Here is a 26,220-nt window from a genome sequence, read left to right as displayed (position 1 = left end):
AAAGATATTTGAATATTCCTCAAGTTAGTTCTGTCCGATCTCCCTTGGCTTTGAATCCTGATTTTCCCATCCGGGTTAGGAGGATTGGTCTGTTGGGTTGGAGTAATAAGGGCTTGTCTGATAGTTCAGGCCTGATGATTTCTGAATCTTTGTAGTGATTTGATCAAATCAGAGATGAGTTTAATATTTTCCTGCAGATTTTTTCAAGTACCTTCAAAATCAGCATTTCTCAGAGTCTCTTTTTAGGCAAAATAAATTCCGTTTAAACTGATCAGATTTGGAAGAAGCCATGATTTTAGCTAAATCTCTCAAAGCGATTATTTCCCAGTTGTATGCGCTATTGGTGTATTATGATTCTTCTCGTTATGATTCTTTGAAGCCATTGTGGGAACGGGATCTGGGAGTATCATTCAGTTCAGACTGGACTAAGATAATTGTCCCATTTTTCTCTACATGAACAAAGTTTCAAATTTTTTCACAGGATTTACTTTGCACCTGTTCGCAGTGCCGTCGCAGGTGGGGTGCGAGGCCCTGTGCGAACTTGAAATGCGAGGCCCTGCTCTTTGATGTGGAACAGTCACGCATAACTGTTCTAGTTCTATTGCACGCATAATCTCGCTCGACTCGCTGCAATATGTTTTTATCAAGTAGAATAATACAACATAATCATGAACATAGTCTGAGGCGCCGCAATAGGGCAGGCAAGACGGACTATTGCCTGGGGCCCCGCATTTTAAGGGGGCTACCGAGGGCTGATAATTTAAACAATCAGAAATGTTAATATAAAGACGCAGCAACATCTCTGCATCCCCCTCAGTTGGGCCCCTCTCTCGCTACGCTCGTTATGCTTTTACTTTTTTCAAACTGGTGCAGCGCTTACTCGCTGTAGGTAGAAAATGCATGATTTTATTTGTTAAACATGAAAAGGAATTATCCGTCTGGCATGGCAGCTCGCTCTAACTTTAACCTAGATAGGCCTTAATGTTCGCTAGTATAGGTGCATATCCAAGTGATTGTGCGGAGACGTGGAGCGCGCACTGCGGCAGGCGTCGGCGCGAACACTTTCATTTTCCTATCAACAGTGGAAACAACTTTAAATAGGCTACTCAATCTTTTCTGGTCATACAGAAAAGAATAATGCATCAGTCGCAAGTACTTTTATTTGTGTAAACTCTCAACAACAAGAAAACGTTGTGCTTTTGTAAAATAAAATATAACAAACAGGGCGGAGCGCGTCTCAAAAATGCGCAAACTGGAGCGCGTCTCAAAAATGAACTGAAACACAGTGTATAGCCTCAAAAACATGATGAATATTTCTATATAAAGCTTGAAATGTCCGCTTTTAAACGAAAAAGTTCGAAAAGTTCACCGGCTGATTAGGCTGTAATCCATAAGGTGCATTTCTCTCTAAAGGCATATCCACTTTACAGCGGAGATGTATATAGATATGTTTGCAGCCGACACTGATTTAAAAATATATATTTTTTATTAATAAACAATAAAAATGCCTCGTTATTTTTTCAGACATATTATCATTAGCCTGCTTTGGGGCAAGATTTATGCATGCGCTTGAGCGCGGAATAGGCTATTCCTCCATGCACTCAGTAGCCTATTTAAGCAGAAATTAATATAAACGTGAGATTAGTTGACTAATTGCTTAAATGAATGACTACTAGTCGACTATAAAAATCTTTATTCTATGGAAATTCTAATCAATGCATTTAGGCTAGTTGACATTTATTTAATTAGTATCCAGCTCTTTACGTTAAATTAGTTGAGTTAACAATTAGTTAATGAACTAATAAAATAATAAAACAAAGATTAAATTAAGATGCAAACTATATATTTCTATATAGCATTACATTGCGTGTTCCACCACAAAAGACAAAATTAAAAATAATAATAATAGTAATAATAAAAAACGCAAGATTGCGAGGCCCCCAAGTGGCGCGAGGCCCTGTGCGGTTGCACAGTTCGCACAGCCTATGCGACGGCTCTGCCTGTTCGCCTCCATAGAATGAACCCTAATTGTTCAATACCATTTTTTCATTTATTTTGGTCCTGTGATCACATTCAGCCGTTCTGGAAAGAGGTTCACTCTGCGATACAGGAGATAATTGGAAACCGTTTTATTTCATCCCCTTCACTTTATCTGTTGAACCATATTGCTAAAGAATTTGTTGACCCGGATACCAAGTCTTTATTTACAATCCTTTTATTTCTGGCTAAAAAAATGTATTCTGCTGAGGTGGTCTGCACTCCAGTTTCCATCGGTTACCATGTGGATATCTCAGTTATCAGCCTTTTTTCCTTCGGAGAAACTAACCTGATCTTAATCGCATGTCGGAAACCTGTGCATTCTTCTCTACAGAAACTCTGACCACCTGTTTCAAGAGGACTATGGGTTTTTACTCAGTTTTTATTTTAATTTTTCTGTCATGTTTCTGAATAATTTATGCAGTAAGAAATTAATACTTTTTTTAATATGTAATTGTTTTATTTCAGCGCTTTGGGTTTGTTTGTCTGTCTGTCTCTTCTTTGATGTTATTGTTATGTTATTGTAAAAATCAATTTAAAAAATCAATAAACCTGATGAACACAGTAACTGTAAGTTAATCAGCGCTAATAAAACATGACAGTGATTTTTAAACCCACTAAACTGAACAGAAGGAGAATCTGGTATCAGTCATTTTTACACTTTTACACTGTAAAATGTGTTAATCTGCTATTGTTGCCTTAAAGAGAGTTTTTACTTGATTTAATTTACTTATTTGGTTAAATTAATGTATATCGGTTGATTTATCAATATTGAATAATATTTTTGACTGAACAATTGTAATGTTATAATTTTTAGGTTATTATTTTTCCAGTGTAGCTTCCTGATGATTCACAGTGTTATAATGACAGGACACTGTAAACCCACTGTCTTTATGTGAGTCTGTCATTTAAAGGGGTGGTAAAATGCCATTTTTTCATTCATTTTGTAAAATAAATATCTGATTTCCCCAGAGTGTGTGTGTGTGAAGTTTTAGCACAAAATACCCCGCAGATATGTTTATATAGCATGCTAAAGTTGTCACTTTTTGAGGATTTGCAAAAACACAACATTTGTGCCTGGCCCTTTAAATGCAAATGAGCTGCTGCGGAGGGTTGGGTTTCAAGAGCTCATGTGTGTTAGCAGCTGCGATTACCTCACATAAAAAGATGGAGAGACTCAAGAAGAAGTGATAACATGTAGAATGCAACAGGACATTTCTGAATGGTTAGTTGATGAATTTATGTTGCTGATGTGGAGTTAACCATCTTCAATTAGCAAATTCTGTCATGGTAATCTATAAATCGCTCGCATAGGAACTGTTGTGAGATGCACACAGAGGGCCCTATTTTAACGATCTGAAACGCAAGTGTCAAAGTGCAAAGCGCAAGTAACTTTGTGGGCGGATCCCGGCGCTGTTGCTATTTTCCCAGCGCGATAAATGACTCTTGCGCCCGACGCAAATCTAAAATGGGTTGGTCTGAAGTAGCTTCATTATTCATAGGTGTGGTTTGGGCGTAACGTGAAATAAACCAATCAGAGCGTCCTCTCACATTCCCTTTAAGAGCCGGCACGCTTGTTCCATGGCGGATCGCTATTATAACGGCGGATTTGCCGGCGCACGCCAGGAGCGGTTCACAGCCGAGGAAACCGACGTTCTCGTCAGGGCCGTAAAACACAGAGAAGTGACATTGGGGATGATGGGAGAAACCCACCCAAATTAGCTTCGGTTAAACAGGCGTATAATTCGGGTAGTAAATGTGTAGCCTAATCTAGATTTTTTTTTTTTTTTTATCTAGATAGATCTTTTTCACATCTTCACGGACACAACAATGATTTCCCTCGTGTGTTAATATTTTTCCTTGTAATAATGTATGATTTGCAAAAATGAAAACTGCTGCATCTTTTTATATTAGAGAATCAAAGTGGATGCGCGTTAACATTATGGCCAAGCACGCGCCCTTAAAATACCATATCACTAACGCGCAACGCGCCACTGTCTTTAGACTGTTTTTTTACTGGTCAATGGCGCAATTGCTTTCTAAAACTGGAAAATAGCACCATGGAAGTTTTGCGCCGGAACACGCCTTCTCTTTGCGCTGAACCGCCCCCGCGAGCGCAAGTTTATTTCCTAATTTACTGACGTGCGTCTGTGGAGGGAAAAGTCCGCTGTGCGCGGGTGCAAAATAGGAATGATACATGCGTCAGTGTTCAAAGTCAATTGCGCTGGGTGCAAGATAGGGCCCAGAGTGACTTTCTATTGCATGTGAAAAGACAGATGCTACAGTTTGAGCTGACTCACAAATGTACTCTTATACTACAACTTTTCCTCTTCTCAACATGGACTGCGTGTTCCCGGGGGTGGGGTTTATGTACATTTGAGGATTGCTGGTGTCACTAACCCCGGAGGAATGTCGTGTAGTCCCTACCAGCCGTTTGTTGTAGTCATTTTCTTTAAAAGCAAATATCTTCCTTTGCTTTGAACTTTGAGGATTGTAACTTTGCAGATGTTGTTTATGCTCAAACAGCAACATTACACACTAACTAAAGTTAGAACAGTAAAATCATACTTACTCGTGTGTTCAAAGCTTTCCCAAATCATTTGAGATTTACAAAACCTGTCAAAAACCTTGTCATATTTCACCCCCAAATGAAAAGAAAGATATGAGAAATTAGATTTTTTCTTATAGAAAATGAATCATCATTCATTTTCTATTTCTATTTTGAGGTGAAATAAACCGCTATATATCATCACACCCTTTACTTCATTTGCAGTGTGCATAAAATGAGTGGTGCTCATGAATGTAGACGTGATAGAGTTTCTGTCTCTGTCCCCACCAAGTGGATGAATGAAGAACCTCCTAATATGCACATTCCCACAACCTCCAGTTCTTCATCTTTCCTGGAGCTTCAGAGACAAGATGTGAAAGCATTATCATGATGTCACGAGGTCACGACCCCAGCGCGTCACTGAGTTTCCAAATCTCATTCCCACTGTCATCGCTCCACTGTGAAGCCAGACACAACAAACACAGGCCATGACAAATGTTGGAGACGATGAAAACTGAAAAGGCTTAATGCGTCTGAAATCTCGATTCGAAAGCAGAACCCAAGGTCTTAGAGATGTACTCTTTGTGTTCATGCTGGATTCTTTTATTTAGGTTTTTTTTTAACAAAAAAAGTTGATTCAGCTCATCAGCTCATTATCACGTGGGTTAATGAGCTGATGAGTTGAATCAGGTGTGTTTGATTAGGGAGACAAAGAAAACGTGCAGTGTTGGGGATCCTTCAGGACAGGGTTGAGAAACACTGATTTAAAATGATGAATTTCTCTGAATTCTCGGAAACATTTAGGATAATGTAAGTACACAATTGAACTAAATATATAACAGTGCAAGTGGTTTTGGGATATTTTAACCCTTAAACAGGCAAAAGTGGAAAATGATTATCAAAAAATTATTCCATGTAATTTTCTATATCATCTGGACTTAAGTTAAAACATAGCCTATCGAAAATAATTTTTGAAGAATTGTATATATTTGGGATTTTATGAGTTTATGAGTAGCCTACCATAGAAACGGTACTCAATATTATTTTATTGAGCTCCTCCCCTTTTGGGCATCGACATATTTCATAATTTATGATCAAAACCTTTTCTGATCTTGACAAAACACATATTGTCAGGAAGGTCTGAGTCTCAAGGTTCCATATTTTGTGACAGAAATTATATTTGGACAGAAATGTATTAATTTGTTATGAATGTATGTTACCCGGTGGCTATTTTTGGTATTACGCCTAAACAAAATCTCATGGGAACTTAATTTTTTTTGAAAGCAACTTCAAATTTGGAACACAACTTGATTAGATATAAGGCTTTGATTTTATAGTAATTTATCGTGGAAAAATATTTTGTAAAATACATATTTTATAAAAAAAAGAAAAAAATATTAAGTACAGTATATTTGATTTACTGTAAGTTTAAACTTCCTGATACCTGATACCAGATACTTTTTCATACTGTAATTTTTTTAAGTTTCACTTCAGCAATAATCTGCTGAATGTTTTCTTTAAAACAAAACCAAACTTAGGTCTATATTCCAAAGCATTCTTGACTTAAAATCATTTAAGTTTGAATAGTGCATTTTAACGTCCATTCTCAATAAGGGGGGTGACAGAAAATAGTTTTTTGTTTGTTTTTTTGCTGCAAAAAAATCTAGTAAAAACACTAAGATATAGTCACCTAGACATACTAATATCAGTTTAACCTGTAAATTTTATAATTTGTCAAATTTTTAACTCAAAATACAAAGAATGGTTAACATTAGGGTTAATCCCTTTTTTTATACCCTAAACAGGCAACGTGACTCAGGAGTCACATACATTTCAAAACGTGCTAAATAACAACATGAACAAAATATTACTTGATTTTCTTCTTCAGCACCTTAAGTCAAGTCAAGTCACCTTCATTTATATAGCGCTTTTCTATATAGATCGTTTCAAAGCAGTTTTACAGTGATAATAGGAGATTAAAGTAACAGAGATTGTTTTGGCTTTACAGCAGCTCTAGAATAAAGTTATTGTCCTAAAGTTAGTTTTGATTGATTCACTTTAATACAAAAATCGTACATATTGTGCAGTTTATGCACTGTAAAGATGATTTTAGGTAAGGCACAATCTAATCCAAATGTTGGAAAATTAAAGGGAAAAGATGAAAAATGGAAGACGAGCAATTTAATTTGAATAAAATTCCCAGTTATGAATGTCATATCATGTCTTAGGTCTGAATCAGGGTTATTATATTTAAATATTGATTTTATTTTTTATTTTATTTTTAATTCAATGACCACACAGCCAGGTTGGTGGAATTTGTTTACAGTACAGCTCTTTGGTACAGGTTCCATCATTAAACATATAAAATAACATACATATACATACAGACAAACACATTAATACATGATACATAATACATAAGGGGTCATGCTTAATCCACAGTCCTCAGCGTTCAGAGTTCAGAATGTTTATTGCTATTGGGGATAAAACAGTTTTTGAAGCGAGTTGTCCTGGAGGCGATTGTCCTGTAACGCCTCCCAGAGGGCAGTAGCTGGAAGGCGTAGTGTGCAGGGTGGGAGATATCAGATATTATCTTGTGGGCTCTGCGTAGTGTCCGATTGTGGTAGAGTGATTCAAGGGATGGTAGGGGTGAACCAATGACTTTGGATGCTCTGTTAATGACACGCTGTAATTTCTTCCGGGAAAGTATATCAAGACTGCCAAACCAGACTGTGATGGATGTGGTGAGGATGCTTTCAACGATGGCCGTGTAGAAGCGTAGCAGGAGATGAGACCTTAACTCTGAACTTCTTGAGCTGTCGGAGATGGAAAAGTCTTTGCTGGGCTTTTTTGTAAATATGATCTGTGTTGATTTTCCATTTAAGGTTGTTACTGATGGAGTTTGAAATGTAAGGAGTAATGAAATTCAAGGAGTTTGAATGTATCAGTGATGGAAATGGGTTCACCTTCAATGAGCACAAGAGTTTTGGGGGATGGCTGACGTCTTAGGTCGACGATGAGTTCTTTTGTTTTTGATGTGTTGAGTAGAAGATCATGGTCTGTATACAGCAGGTCACTGCTTGGTTGATCTGTGCACGGTATGCGGTTCTTGGTTGTTGGTTATGAGTCCTTTGATGGTTGAATCGTCCGCATATTTGTATAGGCTGACAGAACTGTGGTGTGATGTGAGCTGGTTTGTGTTGGGAGAGAATAACCAGGGTGAGAGAACATATATAACGAAACAAACGAAAACTAAAACCATAGAAAAACATATTCGTAACTTGGATAGAAATAAACATTAGCTGAAATAAAATAAAAAACACCTGGTAACACTTTACTGTTATATAGTTTTTATTCATTTTTCGTTATTCGTTATTTTATTCGTTGTATTTATTTTAGAACATCCATTTAAACTACATTAAAAATGAGAAATGTTGCTTTCTACTATTTAAAATTATATATATTTAAAATGTTTTTTTGTTTTGTTTGTTTTTATGGTTTCGTTTCAGTTAACTAACCCCGAAATAATTTACATTACATATCAAACAGTTTTGATATCAAAAACTCATGAGCTTCGCCGACGGGCTTCTGGACGTGTGGACAGATGTGCGCTCGCTCAGGCCTGTGTGTGTGTGACGACAGCCGCTTTAGAAAGATCCCAACAACTGCATGTAATGAGTCGGCCTACGCAAACACGGCTCGCACGGAGAGGAGTATGAGCGCTGCTCGTGAAGAGCCTCAGAGGTGATTGTGTTATTGTGAGGCTTCAACCTCTTCTCTGACCTCGAGCGACCGGCCAGCCTGTCAATCAAACCTGTGAAATCACAGGCTACTGTTGTGTGATTGCTCATTCATGGCGTTATCATTACTGTGATTGCACTGGGACCTGAAGGAGACACCTAAAAACACTTGTGTGTTTGTGTGTGTGAGTGAACATGGACAGAAACACAGTCCTGGGGGAGAGGGAGGACTGGGTGAGTTTATTAACTCTCTTAGTTATTATTAATTCTTAAATGCTGCTCGTTTTATGAATGCTAGTTAGCAAACTACATGTTATCCCTCACTTAATGTGGTGCTGTCCATTAATACATGCTCATCATTCTGTAATGCTATTGGCCAATTGATTGAAAGAGACTGGACAGGATTTTGTTTTTCACAGCTTTTACTAGTGCTACTTTATGAAAGAAAAAAACAAAATAATTTACAGTAAGAAAAAGACAAGGGGCACAAAGAAAAAAATAACTAAATTAGAAAGAAACACAGGAAACACCCCTAAGGTACAGCCAGACGTTCCTGTCTGTCGGCCCACATATTCTCATCCACATCACACCGGATATTTTCCCTTCCAATGCAACGTGGAAAGAATCTTTTGGAATGCCTAATCCATCCTCTGCAGGCGTCTACTGTGACGTCCTCACACGCTGCATCCATTGCAGCCAGCAGGGTCATCTGTGTGTGTGGCTGGCGATCGCACACCTTCCACCTCCATGTGGAGAAGTACTCCTCAATTGGGTTAAGAAATGGTGAATAAGGTGCGAGGAATTCTATGAGCATCCTTGGGTGGGTCACAAACCATAGCCTTATGATGTTTGATCGATGGAAACTCACATTATCACAAATGACCACATACTTTGGCAAATCCTTTCTAAACAGACCCCTCTCATCATCAGGGATGACAGCCCTGTAGAGAGTCTCTAAAAAGTTGAGGAGATGCTGGGTGTTGTATGGCCCTATAAGGGGGATATGGGTTAGGACACCATGCTCCGAAATAGCAGCACACATGGTGATATTTCCTCCCCGTTGGCCTGGCAAATCCACAGTAGCTCTGTGACCGATGATATTCCGACCCCGCCTTCTGCATTTGGTCAGGTTGAAGCCAGCCTCATCCACGTATAGAAAGTTGTGAGAGGGTTCACTTGATTCCAACTCCATTATACGCTATATCCCAGAACACACAGTTGAATTTGTTTTGTGTAAATGTATAAAACTATGCTTGACACTTTATGACAAATAGTGCAACAATTTAGCATGTAATGGCTTATGCAAGGAAATAATGCCTAGATCTTTTGAGGGGTAAGACTATTCAACAGAGAACCATCTACTATATTTTGATCAACGTGACATGAGCAATTGAAAATGTGGAAAAAAAGGTGACACTTGTACATTATCAATTGCAATATGTACAAAAGCAATTGCAATTTGTTGAAAGGAATAAGAAATTGCTTTAATGATGTGCACAAGTGACTAGATGATTTGGAATTTGTACAAATAGTATCAAGAATTGCACTTTTGATCTAAGAAATGCACCAAAGCGACTGAGAAAAACTGTAATGAACATGACAGTGCCTTTAGAATGACAAGTCCTTGTGTCAAATTGCTTAATCATGTTGTCAATATAACAGTGTGCTCTGGAGGAATGTTCTGATGTAAACTATGGCCAAAGTTTGGATGGCAGTTACTGTATTAAAATGTAAGCTGCGGTACTTCAAATTTACACACTAATGTACGTGAGTTATTGATTGAAAGAGACTGGATAGGATTCACATTTACACTTTTACTAGTGGTCTAAAAAAAAAAAAACTGGTTTCTCATTGGTTGATCTACATTCTCTTCATTACTGAAAGTCAAGATTCACCTGCACAATTCATGGCACATTTACAAAAAGTCTAATAGAAATGTGTAGAAAATATGCTTGAGATTGTATGACAACTCAACTATTTTGCATTTAATGACTTATACGATGAACTAATGACTAGATGTTTTGTGGGGTAAGACTATTGCACAGAGAACTATTTAATACATTTTGAGCAACATGGCATTAGCAACTGATAATGTAGGAAATGGCAGACAATTGCACATAATCAATTGCAAAATGTACCAAAGCAATCGCAACTTGTTCAAAAGAATGAGAAACTGTTTTTATGATGTGCACAAGTGACTAGATGATGTGGAGGTTGAACAAGTAGTTTTGATAATTTCATTTCTGATCTGAGAAATGCACCAAAGCGACTGAGAAAAACTGTAATAATTTTTTTCAATTTCTGTATTATTTCTTACGTCTGTTTGGTAGACCTACCTGAAAAAATTAGCACTCTTTATTTAATTTGTATTTTGTTCTGTTGTATTTATTTCTCATATCGCTTGTCATTTGTTTCTTTATTTTATGACTGTTTGCTTGTATTCAATAGTAGCTTGAGAACTTTTTAGTTACTTTAATTAGCCTAGTATTCGTTTTTGCTGTTGTATCAAAATTGAGAAGAGTGAAATTTCACTCTTCGTATCTAAAATGTTGGTATTGTAAAAATCTTATTCTAGACAAAACTATCAAAACTATATCATGATATTGTCATTACATATCACCCATCCCTACTTGCTATTATATAGCAAGAAAAGTTCCCACATTTTTACTCATGATTTATTTAGTAGAATTCACCACAGGTAAATAGACTGCAGTGTAACCTGGTCAGAAACAGGTTCAGAAATGGCACACAGATGACATCTTAAACCCAGTCTTTTTTAAACTTGGTAGGAGTTGGTGAAATGAAAAACATAAGTTTCTAAGCAGTTGTAGAGACAAACTTATTCGCATTCATAATAGGTCTAGATCAATTTCAGCCTTATGGTGATTTTCATTGAATGCCAAATTTCACATATTTTGTGTATTTTCAAAATAACAAAATACTGCATTTAAATACATTTTATTTTTATACATTTTATTAAATTGGTATTATTATAAAAAAAAAATTTTATATATATATATTCATGTATTAATGCCCATCTCTGGGTGTTGTTTTCTCTGGCCTCAATCTTTGATAAATACTGAGATGAATGATAAATCGTTTTACTGAGATGCTGACAACACCCAAATTTACCTTCCCTAGACTGAAGCTAAAATAGGTAATTTCTTTAACTGTAAAATCGGAACACAATGTGCTATTTTCAAGTGCAAGGTGTCTTTTCTTTTCTTGTCTTTTTTTAATTCTTTTTTTTAGGCTTTTATAAAAAAAATTACAGTTATTTACTATTACTGTGTGTGGTTAGTTTAGCAAAAATTACTTTAGATAAACATCATATTTGTGGTTAATTTTTGTTGTAGCCTATATTTATATTGCCGAATTAAAGGTGTTTTCTTTCTTCTGTGGTCCAGGATGGCAGTCGCAGCACAGCTGAAAGGTTTGTTTGAGCGGCGCTCTCTACTGTACATGCGTGAATCTGCATTTCCTTCAGCCTGAGGCTTATTATTTCACCCCTGGTGTGAAAAGACCTTTACATTTGCCAAAAAAATATATTAAAATATTTTGTTATTAAAAAAACAAACAATCAAAAGCAGTGTGACAAAGTAACATAACACATTACTGTCTATAAAAAAATAATTATATAATGCAATTAGTTACTTTATTAGGGAGTAACACAATTTTGTATCACAGTACTTTTAAAAGTAACTTTCCTCAACACTGGGTACAAATCCAGCTGCTAGACTTCTTAAAGACCGCCTGTGGTGAAAATCCAGCTTTTAATGTTGTTTATGTTTATTTTGTGTTTTTAATATGCTTTAAAAACATAAGTATTTTCTCCTTAAAACCAAAGATCAGCATTGTTCTCTATGTCACAAATATGTTGCAATCAATCACATCACCAGGGGGGCGGGGCTTCAGCATATCATCACATTCGATGTTATGAACCATATGCCTTTAACCACTGAGTTGTTTAAAGTGCTTCTAAGGATGCTCTGAAATGGCAAACAAGTACATTGTTTGTGTAACAATAGCAACACATTATTAGCTGTTTGATAATGTAGTCAAGCAAAAGGCTAATCATATTAATTACAGTTATGTGTCTAACGTTGTAGAGAGCGATACACAAACACATTATCATTCTGAAACATCGACTTGTAGACGAGCCTGTATCAAACCAGTGAATGAGCTGAATCAAACCAGTATTTCCACTTATGTAGTGGTGGTACAGTTGAGTGAGTGATCATAGTCCGAGCTGCTGTGAGTGAGTGGAGGCGGGGCTCATTAGCATATTCATGGTACGGCGTATACTAAATCAAGCACAGGTGTAGAGTTACATTCAAGCTCATTTAAGGCATGAAGGAAAAAAAAACATTTAAAGTTGTCATTTTGATTGTCAAATATGAGCTTTAAGGTGTAAAATTGTGACTACCTGTTATGCTTCGCGCCTGCACGTAGGCAGGATGCTCAAAACTTCCGGTTCGCAGCTTGACGCGTTTAGGTCTATGGTTTAGGTAAGCATTATTGGACAGCTCTGAAACGAAGGTTGTAATCTGTTTTATTTAATTTTAATGTCCATAATGGCAACAAGCAATAGCAACATTCGTTGGCGGTGGCAGCACGGGCAAGACTATTTAATGAAGACCGTAAACAACTTAACTTTGTATGTCCATCATCCTACGAAGTTGACAAGCGCCACCTCCTGGATTGATGTTATGAAACAAGGGCCAGCAGTCACATATGTTGACAAATGATTTATGATATGAGACAATAGCCAGCAGTCACATATGTTGACATTCATTTATCTTGTTTTGTCTGAGGGTGTCGTGGCGAGGAGCTTAGAAATGATAAAAGCATGGAAGCATACACTTACATGCACAGTAATAAAGTTTAACAAATTCTTTGTTAATAAACTCTTCTTCTTCTATAATAAACCCAAACCCAATCACATTACGTGGGTTATGTTACAAAATAACGGAGTAGTGGAAACAGCTGGATGCTCCTGCATAAAAATATAATAAATATGTAATATAGTACACATATTTAGTAAAATACTATCTATAGCTCAGTTTTCCAGCCAACTAACTTGCTCTATAGGGTCATTAAATGGCTTTGAGGTACATGTAACGTTACATGACATATTGTTCTCCAACTGTTTTATTGACCTCTTTCCGCGGTTGAAAAACACTCATTGATCGATATTATGTATGAGGGATATACATTTCGGTAAGTTGTACTGTATCTTTCAACATAGGCTACCTATTGTTCATTCGTGTTTGTTGACTAATTGGTTGTAAATAAGAGTGAGGTTCATCTGCCGCTACAGCGATCTGTCACGTCACATTTACAAGTGCCCAAAACTGTATTGTTTGAATTTGAGAATTTATTACTGCAAAGTAGCAATATCCTGCTATGTCTTGTCTGTCTGTTTCAGTGTCCTCTTTTCTCCGTTATTTTTTTCTGCGTGAGAAAATGGATGTGTGGCAGGAGAGCGTGTGAAAAGTGTCAATTGCGTGAATCTCACTCTGAATGCCTGAGAGTTGGCAGCCTTGCAGTAGCTGTTGTGACAGCCTTTAACGGCACAAATTCTACCAGAGCCTCCACTATTTGCCCTTACCAGTAACATATAGCTGATCACAATTACTAAGCGGAAGTTAAGAGCATCCTACCGGAAGTCATTTGCCGCTATGGCGGCCCCCAAGGAGAAGTGAGGAAAAAGGTGAATAAGGGAAAGCACAACTACGATCATATTACACCTATTTTAATTTCCCTATCTCCCTTTTAAGGACTGACTGACCGACTGCCCGACCGGCCCTGAACAGCATTTTTATCAATTTATCATAGTAAATATTTGAGACAGACTCTCAAATATTTGAGGCGGAGACAAATAAAATAACAAAACCATTTTTAATGGATTTTTTTATGATACTTACAGATGTGCACTATCATTGTACACTCAAAAATTGAAGGGGGAGATTTGCTTACGTTTAGTATTCAGACATTTAAAAGAGTCTCTGTCATGTTGAAGTTTTGGCGGTCATCATTGTGCTGTAGAGTATTTCGCTTCTCTCAGGGAGCGATAGCTCTGCTAATACCAGTGACCAATAATGGCCTTCTTCAAATTCACATGTTAAAACGGTTATCTTTAGCCTGTGAGCATGTGCTATGTTTTAACTGAAGTAGATGAATTGGTTCCCTCTTCTTTGCTTTAAATATGAAACATATTACACAAATGTTGTGTTTCTTAGTGTGTATCTGTGCTCTCTTCCTTCTGTAAAGCATTTCCTTTCCCTCTAAATAATTGCATTCAAATAAACGTGTTCGCCCTTGAGACACAAATCCTGCATTAATTCCCTTCATTCATTCTGTGCTGTTTGTACCCGATGGCCTGCAGGTCAGAGCCGCCTGACTAGAGGAAAGCAAATCCAAGCAGAGCCACACATTCATTTGTCATCAATGCTGAACACTAGAGGAAATGGACAAACCAATGCCATCATCAATATCTCTTTCACAAAACCACTTCATCACAGATCAGTGATTTTTAGTTGAAAATAGCTGCTTCATAAAACCATCACAACACCCAGACACAGCACAGATTAATTCATCATCATATTATCAGGTGTAGCCAAGGTGTAATCGTCACACTTGTAGCCAATAGGTTGTTCGCACATGACGTCACGCTGTGGCGCGAAATGCAGATGGAGGGCAGGAAGCAATTTACTAAATGGTAAAGCACCATCACAAGCTTAAAATGCCTATGGCTTGCGTCGTTTTACTGTTGCTCAAATAGATCAAACCTAGAAGCCACAAGTAGCTTTTATAGTTTATGTAAATTTTATAAATTTTTTACTTTAAAAGTTGTCACCTTTAATGGTGTTTTGCGTTTGCTGAAACTGAAATTAATATGGATACCTGCTTAGCTTTCAACTTTTAAATATTCACATTCTTCATGGTATCGTTTGCAGGGAAGAGAAGCTATTTTATAGCATTGTTTTCACTAAAGTTTTGTAGAATTCTGTTCACGATGTTGATCTGGTTACCGTGTCACGCGTGCTGCTGCTTCAGCCATCATACAGTAGAAATATCCAAATAAAAAAATGTGTTCAACAAGCTGACAGAAGTCGATCCATTTCTTTGTTAGAAAGGTGAAATGTAACTGAACTTTTATTGTTATCTTTGTAAATATTCACTTTCCCATATTGCCGAATAACCTCTCGGAGTAGGGAGTTGCATAGTTCGCCGGTGCTAGGCTAGCATGAGTCAACGGTATGTGCTAGCCTGCCATTAAAAACAGTTTTACTCACTCCACAGTACACGAAAATCAAATAAATTATAATGCCAGACTATCGATGTAAATGTCTATTGAGAGAATAATGTTAGAAAATCAAAGTACTCTTGCATCTCAATGATCGCATTACATTTACAGGAACTAGTTTCTCAGCAGCGGTGGAATTTTACTTTGCTACGGTTAGTAGTACTGCGCCGAAAAGTAAACACAGAACATAAGCGCACTACAGTCGGGACGTCTAGTAGTAGTAGCCTTGAACAACGATATTGAAAAATATTTGATTGTAAACTAAGGAATTGGCAACATGGTGATTCGTTGTGCATTTCGAAATTGTACAAATAAACCAAATAGATGGTCACCAAAACGTTTCCACAAATTTCCATTGAGAGATCCAGAAAGGAACCAACTGTGGATTCTTGCTCCATGCTTCACTCCATTGGCATGGCTTTCAAACGTGGCCATAGTCTTATGTCCTATGTTGATTTCTTTGTGAAACATACTCTGCTTCTGTAATGATGAGTGTCAGCGGCAGGTAAATACACTTGCGTGATTGTCATGTGGACCGGTTCTCTTGGTTGCCTAGGACGGTAACTTAATATCACTCCGCCGGTGCTGTAGACTGTGCTAATAAATACAGGGAACAAAGTATAACTATTGCAATGCAATGAAAGGGTAGTTTGATTTCTAACATTATTCTCTCAACAGACATTTACATCGATAGTCTGGCGTTATAATTTATTTGATTTTGGTGTACTGTGGAGTGGGTAAAACTGTTTTTAATGGCAGGCTAGCAGTTACCGTTGACTCGCGCTAGCCTAGCACCGGCGAACTATGCAACTGTAAGGACTGGAGGAAATTTTTTGAAAACTGTCTCCACTGATGAATAACAACCAGGCTAACTTGAAAATGAGGTCCGATGTCCAAAATCCTGAACCACCCCTTTAATAAGGGTAGAAGAGAGGGTAGGAGGGGGGTTCTTTCTAAAATCGATCAACATTTCTTTAGTTTTTGCCACGTTAATGTTAATAAAAGACAACTTGCACCACTCTGTAAAATCATTTAAGATAGCGCCATGCTCAGGGTCCTTGTGTGTCAGCAGCAACACTATTACCGAGTCGTCAGCAAACTTAATGATATAACGCCTGGTGTGCTGGCTTTGGCATGCATTTGTATATAAAATAAACAAGATCGCGGAGAGGACGCAGCCCTGGGAGGAACCAGTAGAGGAAAGGAGGACATTGGATAAAATACTATTCACTCTCACACGTTGAGACCTGTTAGTTAAAAAGTTCATCAACCAACAGATAAGACAAGGATCAATATTGGTAAGGTGCCAAGGATATACCCTTGGCAAGGTGGCTTAGAGAGGCTTACAGTGGAAATACACATGTGGGGGTCGCCCAGAGGGGGGACCATGCACATGGCGGCACCTAGCCAATCACGAAAGCTGCCGGTGGCATAACTCTGGCGTTGACGTCAACAGTGCTGGAGGAACTCAGGGCTTCTCGGGGAGGCTCACCTGAGGAGAATATCGCACGTATCTAGTCCATGGAGTGGAATGGCGAGCAAGCAAAGACACCTGAGCGGGTCCTAGTACCGGCTGGTTGAAGCGAGTACATAAGAGGACACTGGCTCCACTCGGAGATTGTAGAATCTCGCGAACGTGTTGGGTGTCGCCCAGCCTGCAGCTCTGGAGATGTCTGTTAGCAAGGCGCCATGCGCTAGAGCCCAAGAGGAAGCCACACTCCGGGTGGAATGGGCCTCACACCAAGGGGGCATGGTCGACCCTGCTGCTGCTATGCCAAAGCAATGGCGTCCACTATCAGTGAGACAACCTTTGCTTGGAGAGAGCCTTTCCCTTTAGTTTCCCACTATAACAGACAAAGAGCTGGTCTGAGGCCCTGAAACACTGCGTTCTGTCTACGTAAGCACGGAGGTCTTGTTCTGGACAGAGCAGTGCCAAGCCTGGGCCTGCCTCCTCCAGGGGCAGTGCTTGCAGGTTCACCACCTGGTCTCGAAAGGGAGTGGCGGGAACCTTGGGCACATATCCAGACGGAGTCTCAGGATCACGTGAGAATAGGCCGGCCCGAATTCCAGGCACGCTTCGTCAACGGAAAATGCCTGCAAGTCCCCTACCCTCTTAATGGAGGCCAATGCAACCAGGAGCGCTGTCTTAATTGACAGGAACTTAAGCTCCACTGATTGCAGAGGCTCAAAGGGAGCACTCAGCAGGGCAGTTAAAACCACTGAGAGGTCCCAAGAGGGAACGAGAGGAGGGTGAGGAGGATTCAGTCTCCTTGCTCTTCTCAGGAACCTGATGACCAGGTTGTGCTTTCCCACGGACTTACCTTTGACTGCGTTGTGATGTGCGGCGATAGAGGCAACATACACCTTAAGGGTGGAGGGAGACAGCCTTCGCTCCAACCCTTCTTGCAGGAAGGAAAGCACGACACTGATCGGGCAATTTCTGGGGTCTTCTCGGCGAGAAGAGCCCCAGTTGACGAAGAGGTTCCACTTCAACGCGTAGGCGCTGTGTCTCGTGGACAATGCTCTAGCGGAAGTGATGGTAGCCACCACTGCTGGTGGTAGGGTACTCGAACCTGCCTCGTCCCGTCCAGGAGCCACACTTGGAGGTTCCAAAGATCGTAGATCGGGGAACCAGAAACACTGGGCAACACCGGGCAACACTGAGAAACACTGAGTAACACTGGGTAACCCTGGGTAACACTGGGTAACCCTGGGTAACACTGAGAAACACTGGGTAACACCGGGCAACACTGAGAAACACTGGGTAACACTGAGAAACACCGGTTAACACCGGGCAACACAGAGAAACACCCAGTGTTACTCACTGTTACTCACTGTTCCAAAGTGTTACTCAGTGTAACAGTGAGTAACACTGGGTAACACTAAACATGCGGTGTTTAGCGTCATTATTGTTAGTGCATTCAACTGGCATGCTGGAGATCAGGGAACCAGAAACACTGGGTAACACCGGACAACACCAAGAAACACTGGGTAACACTTAGTAACACCGGGTAACACTGAGAAACACCGGATAACACCGAGAAACACTGGGTAACACTGAGAAACAGCGGGCAACACCGAGAAACACCCAGTGTGCAGGGTATTGAAGGCGGCGTTTTGGAGGTGTAGCAATGAAGAGAGGGGTGTTTTTGTTTGGGTTGATTTCAAATATCAACAATGTCCAACAGCGTTTTAGAAATATAGCTTACCCCACCTTTAAGATCAAATGGTTGATCGGATGGTTCGAGTGGACAGAGAAAGTATCATTGATATATAACACTCTTGTTAACTCATAATCTGTCTGTGTGTTTGACAGGCCGTTGCTGATCCAGCGCAGGAGTCTTCGGGGCTTTAGTCCTGGAGCGGAGCCAGTGGGATTCTACAGCTGACGGATGGAGATGGAGCGATACCTGGGAGAAAACGCTGGCGCTCTGGCCAACAGCACCAACAGCACGGCCACACCCGGAGCAGCGTTCCCCCTGGAGGTGCTCTCACATCGGTTAGCCGTGGTGGCTCTGCTAGCGCTGCTGACACTGCTGACGGCCCTGGTGAACGGCGCGGTCATCGCCGCTATCTGCACCACCAAGAAGCTCCACCTCCCTGCAAACTACCTGATCTGCTCGCTGGCCGTCACAGACCTGCTGGTGGCCGTTCTGGTGATGCCCATCAGCATCTTGTACATCACGGTGGAGGTGTGGCTGCTGGGGCCGTTCGTGTGCGAGGCCTGGCTAAGCGTGGACATGACCTGCTGCACCTGCTCCATCCTGCACCTGTGCGTGATCGCACTGGATCGCTACTGGGCCATCACTAAAGCCATCGAGTACGCCCGCAAGAGGACGGCCCGGCGCGCCGCTGCCATGGTGGCCACCGTCTGGCTGATCTCCGTCTTCATCTCCATCCCGCCGCTGTTCTGGAGGCAGCGCGGCGACGGCTCGGAGCAGTGTATCATCGAGCACGACCACGTGGGCTACACCATCTACTCCACCTTCGGTGCTTTCTACATCCCCATGACTCTGATCCTCATCCTGTACTCACGGATCTACAGTGCCGCTAAGACGCTGTACCAGAAGCGCGGCTCCTCAAGGCACCTCAGCAGCCGCAGCACCGACAGCCAGAACTCTGTGAACCACTGCCGGGTCACGCACGCCTTCTGTGTCTCGGATGTGTCCAGCTCCGACCCCACCGTGGAGAACACCGCCTCCATCCGCGCGCCGTCCTTTGACATGGATGCGGCGGAGCTGGACGAGAGGAACCAGATCTGCACGTCTCGGGAGAGGAAGGCGGCGCGGATCCTGGGCCTGATCCTGGGAGCTTTTATCCTGTGCTGGCTGCCGTTCTTCCTGAAGGAGCTGCTGGTGGGGCTGATGCTGCTGAAGCCCTCGCCGCAGGTGTCCGACGCCCTCACCTGGCTGGGCTACGTCAACTCCCTCATCAACCCGCTGCTCTACACCAGCTTCAACGAGGACTTCAAGCAGGCCTTCAAGAGGCTGATCCGGCGCAAGGAGCACACATAGACAGCTGCCTAACAAAGCGTTCTGGAAAATGGATTTGTACGTCAAAACCATAGACTGTGTAAAGATATGGGCGTAGTGTACATGACGTCACCCGTAGTGTTTCTGAAGAGCGAGTTTCTGAAGCCCAAAGTGGGCGGAGCCGGTCGTCGCCATCTTGGCAGCCCATCACTCCCGGATAAACGTAAATGTGCCGCGAGGTGGATTAGCTGAGGTGATGTAACGCTAATAGACAGCAGACAAACGTCTGGTAGTGACATTAGCGGAAATCTACCTGTCACTCAAGTGACCACGCCCTTAATTATGCAGAACTTTAAGGCTTAATATAATTTAAACGGGTGAGTTATAAAAAAAATCGCCCTCCTCACAGTCGTCATGAAGGGCAAAATTAGCTATATAGATGAAAACCACTTTTTGTTCCAGGCTGTAAACACTGCTGTAAAGTTGGCCATTTTAACATGGGGTTCTATGGAATTGACTCGCTTTTTCAGCCTGTCTCTAGTGGCCAGTCGATGAATTGCAGTTTAAGTCACTTCTGTGTTGGATTCAAGAGAGAGACCGGAAGGTCTAAACGTCCAGCAAGAATAGGGAAAGCACACGTGATGCAGTGTTTTTGGGAAGAGCGGATTACGTTTTTTAAATAAAATCCAATGAAATACCACTGTCTGCTTTTCTAGCACATCATCATTTAATTCCCGAGCAACGGCGTGAAAGGCACAGTGGTCTTTCCTGTACTTTGTACTTCCTACTGATACTGGAGTTTGGACAGGACACATCCAAAGGGCTTGTGTGTTTTTGTATGTAACTCCAGGTCATTATTTCATCCTCATTCTTGGCTGAAGCATTTGATTGGTCAAATCTGTGTTGTGCAAAATGACGAGTCATCGACATTATAATCTGTGTTCCAGGAGGAGAAAGACAAATAAAAATACTTGTAATACTAGTTCAGTGTTAACCAAATTTGTTTTAAGTTGATGAACTTTAAGTTTAATATTTGGATTGCATGCAGAGTTTCCAGGTCTGTGTCCAAATATCAAGTCTCAACATATGCCACTCCCGTACCTGAAACACATACATTACAGTCACAGGTATGTGTTATACGCTATTTAAACTTGAAAATCACTGTTTTAAACATAAAATATAATTTATGCAATACTTCAAACCTTTAACTCACAGGAAAAAATCAACCCCAATTTAAACTGTTACACATAACTCAAACACTACAACATTATTGCAATCAAAATCATGTCGAAGCGCATTGCCTCAAACATACTTAAGTAACACTAACTCAGGCAGCTCGAGTCATGTCTTCAACTCAACAGTGCTCTCATGGGGGTGGGGGTTCAGTTCCCATCATACACCGCGGCGGAAATGTATAATAATTATTGATTTTATTGTTTGTGTTATTGCAATGGTGTTGTTGATTGGTGTTCCAGAGTGACCAAACCAACATTGAGATAAAACTGCTCTGCTGGTGGATATGCTGAGGCAAAGTCACATGACGTTTCTTTGATGTGCATCAAGAGATTTATTTGGTAAATGTGTTTCCATCATAGTTTATGCTCATGACATCTTATTGGATAAAAACTATCCATCAAAACTATTTAACTCCATTTAGTGCATACATTTTTATGCACATTTTTAGAATTTATTTATTTAGAAGCCATATTCCAACATTTGCATAAAAATAGGTACACTGAAAACCCTAATAAGTTGACCTCAATTAATTTGAGTGAACTCATTCCCTCAATTTAATTGAGTACTGGGGTCTCCCAAAACGTGCATATTTAAGTTTACTTAACTTGGTGCTTATGTAGACTTGAGTTAAATTGTTTAGTTCACCAAACTTGACGATTATTTAATGTAGTGGAACAATAAAGTTCACTTAACTTAGTGTTAATTTCCACTCTTAACCCGAATTAGTTGACTTTACTCGCAAATCGCGTGGAAACCCGTTGCCCTATACCACTTTAGTTTTTACACAAGCTGAAACTAAACATGTTGAGTTGTATTAACATGGAACCCTAACTTTTTACACAAGCTGAAACTAAACTTTTCATTTGAGTGTCACCATTGTTGAGATTCATATGCTGATTGTTGATGTATGTGTGACAAAATAACATGGCATTTAAAAAAAAAATCTACATAATGTTTTTACAATTGTTCAAATTATAGCAATTCTGTTGGATTTCCTGCTGAAAAAATCACAGGTCTTTCATATCAATCATATGGAAAGACCCAGACAATAAGAGATTAAACTCTAGATGAAATGAAGTTCTACTGACTTATAACCTTTATTGATGACAACATCAATACGCAGTCATAGTCACTGGATCACTTTACTCTTGGCTTTTTTGCTATAACAAGTGCTATAACAATAGCTTTTTTGCTATGTGCTTTTTAAACACACAGGTAAAGCAGCCAGAGAAAAACTAATGTTCAAATGTCAAGGGCCCAACTAAAGCCAATAATTCATCAACATCTAAACCTCTGTTAATTCTCAATACCGTCTGCTGCCAAGGCCTGTGCTCATGTGTAGAGCCCCTTGGACGCACGTTAGATGTGGGTCTTTTCACGTGACCAGGCAGGTTTTTGAATTAGCCCCCTCCCCTTCCTTATGAAACTAAACATACCAAGTTATCTCTGCTAAACCTGATTAGTGCAATGAATCTTTCAGCTAAATAGTACAAACAACTAATGTTGTTTAGTAATGATAGCAGGGTTTTACATTTAGATAGAACATAGTATCATAGTAGAATAAGTAATGATCACTCGTAAGTTTAATTAGAAACAAAATCTGGGTTTAAAGTGTAGGTGGAAGCTTAGCTAGAGTCATTAGCCGAGTTTCCATTACAGATTTGCACAAAACTTTTGCGATATTTTCTAAATGTCAATAAAAAACCATCTGCGAAATGACGGCGTTTCCATTAACTGATGAAATGCGACTAAAATGTCATTTTTCCTCTCGCAATAGTCATTACAAAAATCATGCCGCCGGATGTTTTATCTTTTATGAGTTTAATAAAGAACTCAGTCTCGTCTTCTGTCCAAAGACACTGTGTCATCTTTAAATAATAATCGACTGTTACATATATGCCAGGTGACCTGTAAATGCAAAAAAAATTCATTTGCAGTTTGGCGAAATATTCCTTTTTCGAATTGCCTGAAAAACCACTTCATGTAAGAGTAAAACCTTTTTGGCAAAATATGGGGTTTTTTACAAAATTGACGTGTTTCCATTGGGCGTATTTTGAATTGAATTTGAATTTGCACAATTTAAAGGGTAATGGAAACATGGCTACTGTGGTTTGAGTTTTGGAGGGCACGAACACGATAAGATCATTCTCTTTGGCATGTTTTGGAGGGAGGTGTTACACTCACTACTGCACACCATGTACATGTCTATTGGTGGAAGGGTTTAATCAGCTCATAGATCACAGCTCGTCGTGTCAGAAGACTTCAGTGTGCAACAGGATTGTGGATTGACCTCCTACACACAAACTACAATGATGGTCACATTTGAGCCGTGGTGCATGATGGGAAGTGAGCCCCGCCCCTGAGACTTTTAAGTGCAATTAACATGCTTGTGTGGTACAACATTTTTACAATCTTAGTAAGCTGAGCTAAAGCCTGGATATTTATAACATCTACACTGCCGGTCAAAAGTTTGGCATATTTATGCTCACCAAAGTTGCATTTATTTGATCATATTATTTGAAATATTATTATTACAATTTATCAATTGAATGCATTAAAAGCAATGCGAACTGCTCAGTTTGCTGAAAAACATGTTCAGTTGCTCACGGCGGTCTATAGGGCCTGCATAAACATACTTTGGACAAAATATTAATATAGGCCTATCTATTCATATAATATTCCATACATTATCAGAGCTTGGTAGAAAGATAATTATTATATTTTTTTAGACATTATTAGACAGATCATTAATTAATATTAAAAATTATGTTATTTAGATTGGTATTAAGATTGAACCCTGTTAGCAGCACAACTGTTTTCAACATTGATAATTATCATAAATGTTTCATTGATCATCAAATCACCATAGACTGATTTCTGAAGGATCATGTGACACTAAAGACTGGAGTAATGATGCTGAAAATTCAGCTTTGATCACAGGAATAAATTACACTTTACTATATATTCACACAGAAAACAACTGTTTTACATTTACAGCTGTTAAACTGTATTTCTGATCAAATACATACAGGCTTGGTGAGCAGAAGAGACTCTTTCAGAAACTTTTTTTTAAAAACTATGTTCAAAGCTAACACACAGACAACGCCACAACACTATCATTTAGATTTTTATGATTCTTTAAAGATCTCCATTTACTGCTGCATATCTAAACACTTTAGCTTAAATATCAAGTATTAATGCATTTAGTCATTTCAATACAACCCAGATTTATTTCAAAAGCAAAAGTTATGGCTGATCAATCTGACTATGCAGAATATGTCCATGATGTGTGTCGTAATATACTGAATAAAACAAAGACAGAAATCACATTAGATAGTTGTCTTTCACCATAAGTGGACATAGAGGTGCATCTGAATTCATTTCTCTACTCATGTTCATTTCTAGAAAAAACTGATAGTTTATGCAAAAATATTCTTTATTCAGAAATATTCCTTGTGTTTTTTTATATATCTTAAATAAAACATGTTGGGGATATTGTGTTCATTGATAATCCTTCCTGTTAGTCTTGGATAAAATCACTGTAACTAACAGAAAACAGGCCCGTAGTGACATCATCCTCTTCCAGGAAGTCGCATCATATTTAATGCACACATACATCAGTAAGTTTAGATTCTCATGTGTTTTATGAATTTTGTGCTTCGTGGTTTGAGTCAAATCGTCCCCTTGGAATTATAAGGTTTTGAGTCAAAATTGAGTTATTCACATATTCTTATTCTGTGACAACTTATTTACATTATGTAATGTTGTTTTTTAAATTGTTTACATTTTTTAACTTTTTGTTTAGAAAATAAAAAGGTTCTTTTTACACAGTCGAATGGAATGCAAAAAACTTTAAAGCTCAATATCTCAAAACCAGTCAGAATGCAGATAGAACCTTATAATTCCAAGGTGGCGAAATGCTTCATCTTATTTGATTTTTAAAAATCAAATCAGTTTCATCATATAAAATGCCATAATCGGACGATACTAATAAAGATACTGAAAAGTGTTTTCTGTGTTTTCTCCTCATAAAGGTATAGTTTTTACTCCTTCCTCGCCACACTTACAGCTCTGATGAACTGCTTTCTTCCTACACATAATGATCTTATTCATGTGTCAACAACACACACTTAATGACCATGCTTAGCTTTGATGTGCACATTGAAAGCAGACAGTAAGCTGATTTCAATGGCAGTGTGAGTTTCATATCAGTTTAGATGAGTTTAGATCAGACCAGTTTAGATCAGATCAGTTTAGATAAGATCAGTTTAGATCAGATGAGCTACTGTGAGTTTCTCAGCCCGTCAGGGTTTCTCCAGTTTCTCACTGTCTTGTAATGCTGTAGGAAACAGTTTATCTAAAGAAAAGAGCTATACTTTTAATGGTTACAGGGGTCTGTCTGTCTGTCCTTGATGAAAGATATACTTCATGCTGGACACTGACTGTCTGGGTTATACATTTGGAGAATATACATTTTATATCATAAAAGAGAATTGCTTGTTATTGTATGGCATACCGAACCCCATTCGGCCTTTGAAACCACATATTATGGAGGAAAAATAAGCAAATAAAGTAAAATCATAAAATCCTGTCAGTTCTCGAACGAATTCTTATGTTTTTCAGGTATTTTCTCCAGGCTAGTGGTCACCAATTTTCACTAATTTTTCAAATATAATTATTTCCTAGCATTAACATTATTTTAAAATAGTACATGACGAGCTATAGTTTAAAATATTCTACATATTAACCTGAATAATAATATTTATTGGCAGCGAATATTATTTCCAGAAATGTGCCTCTACGAATGTAAGAGAAATGTTTGCCCCGAACGAGCGCAGGGTCACGTGACTCGGCCAGTACGTCAGCACGCACAGTGAT

At 39.2% G+C, this 26,220-nt stretch overlaps 1 protein-coding gene across 2 annotated transcripts in view; it reads left to right on the top strand.

Annotated features, from left to right (window-relative positions):
* Positions 1 to 21,086, top strand: part of htr1e (5-hydroxytryptamine receptor 1E) — a 74,134-nt gene extending 53,048 nt beyond the window's left edge. The window contains exons 1-2 of one of the 2 annotated variants that reach the window (XM_079584054.1): positions 5,326 to 5,395; positions 18,951 to 21,086. In XM_079584054.1, the coding sequence (XP_079440180.1) occupies positions 19,027 to 20,148 (1,122 nt within the window). In that variant the 5' untranslated portion in view covers positions 5,326 to 5,395; positions 18,951 to 19,026 and the 3' untranslated portion in view covers positions 20,149 to 21,086. Of the gene's footprint in view, positions 1 to 5,325; positions 5,396 to 18,950 lie in introns of those variants that run through there. The other variant, XM_079584055.1, reaches the window with a different exon arrangement.
* The last annotated feature ends 5,134 nt before the right edge of the window (positions 21,087 to 26,220 follow it).

Source organism: Phoxinus phoxinus, assembly GCF_949152265.1.
Source record: "Phoxinus phoxinus genome assembly, chromosome: 16".
Classification (NCBI taxonomy): Eukaryota; Metazoa; Chordata; class Actinopteri; order Cypriniformes; family Leuciscidae; genus Phoxinus; species Phoxinus phoxinus.
This window is presented reverse-complemented; position numbering and strand designations above follow the sequence as displayed.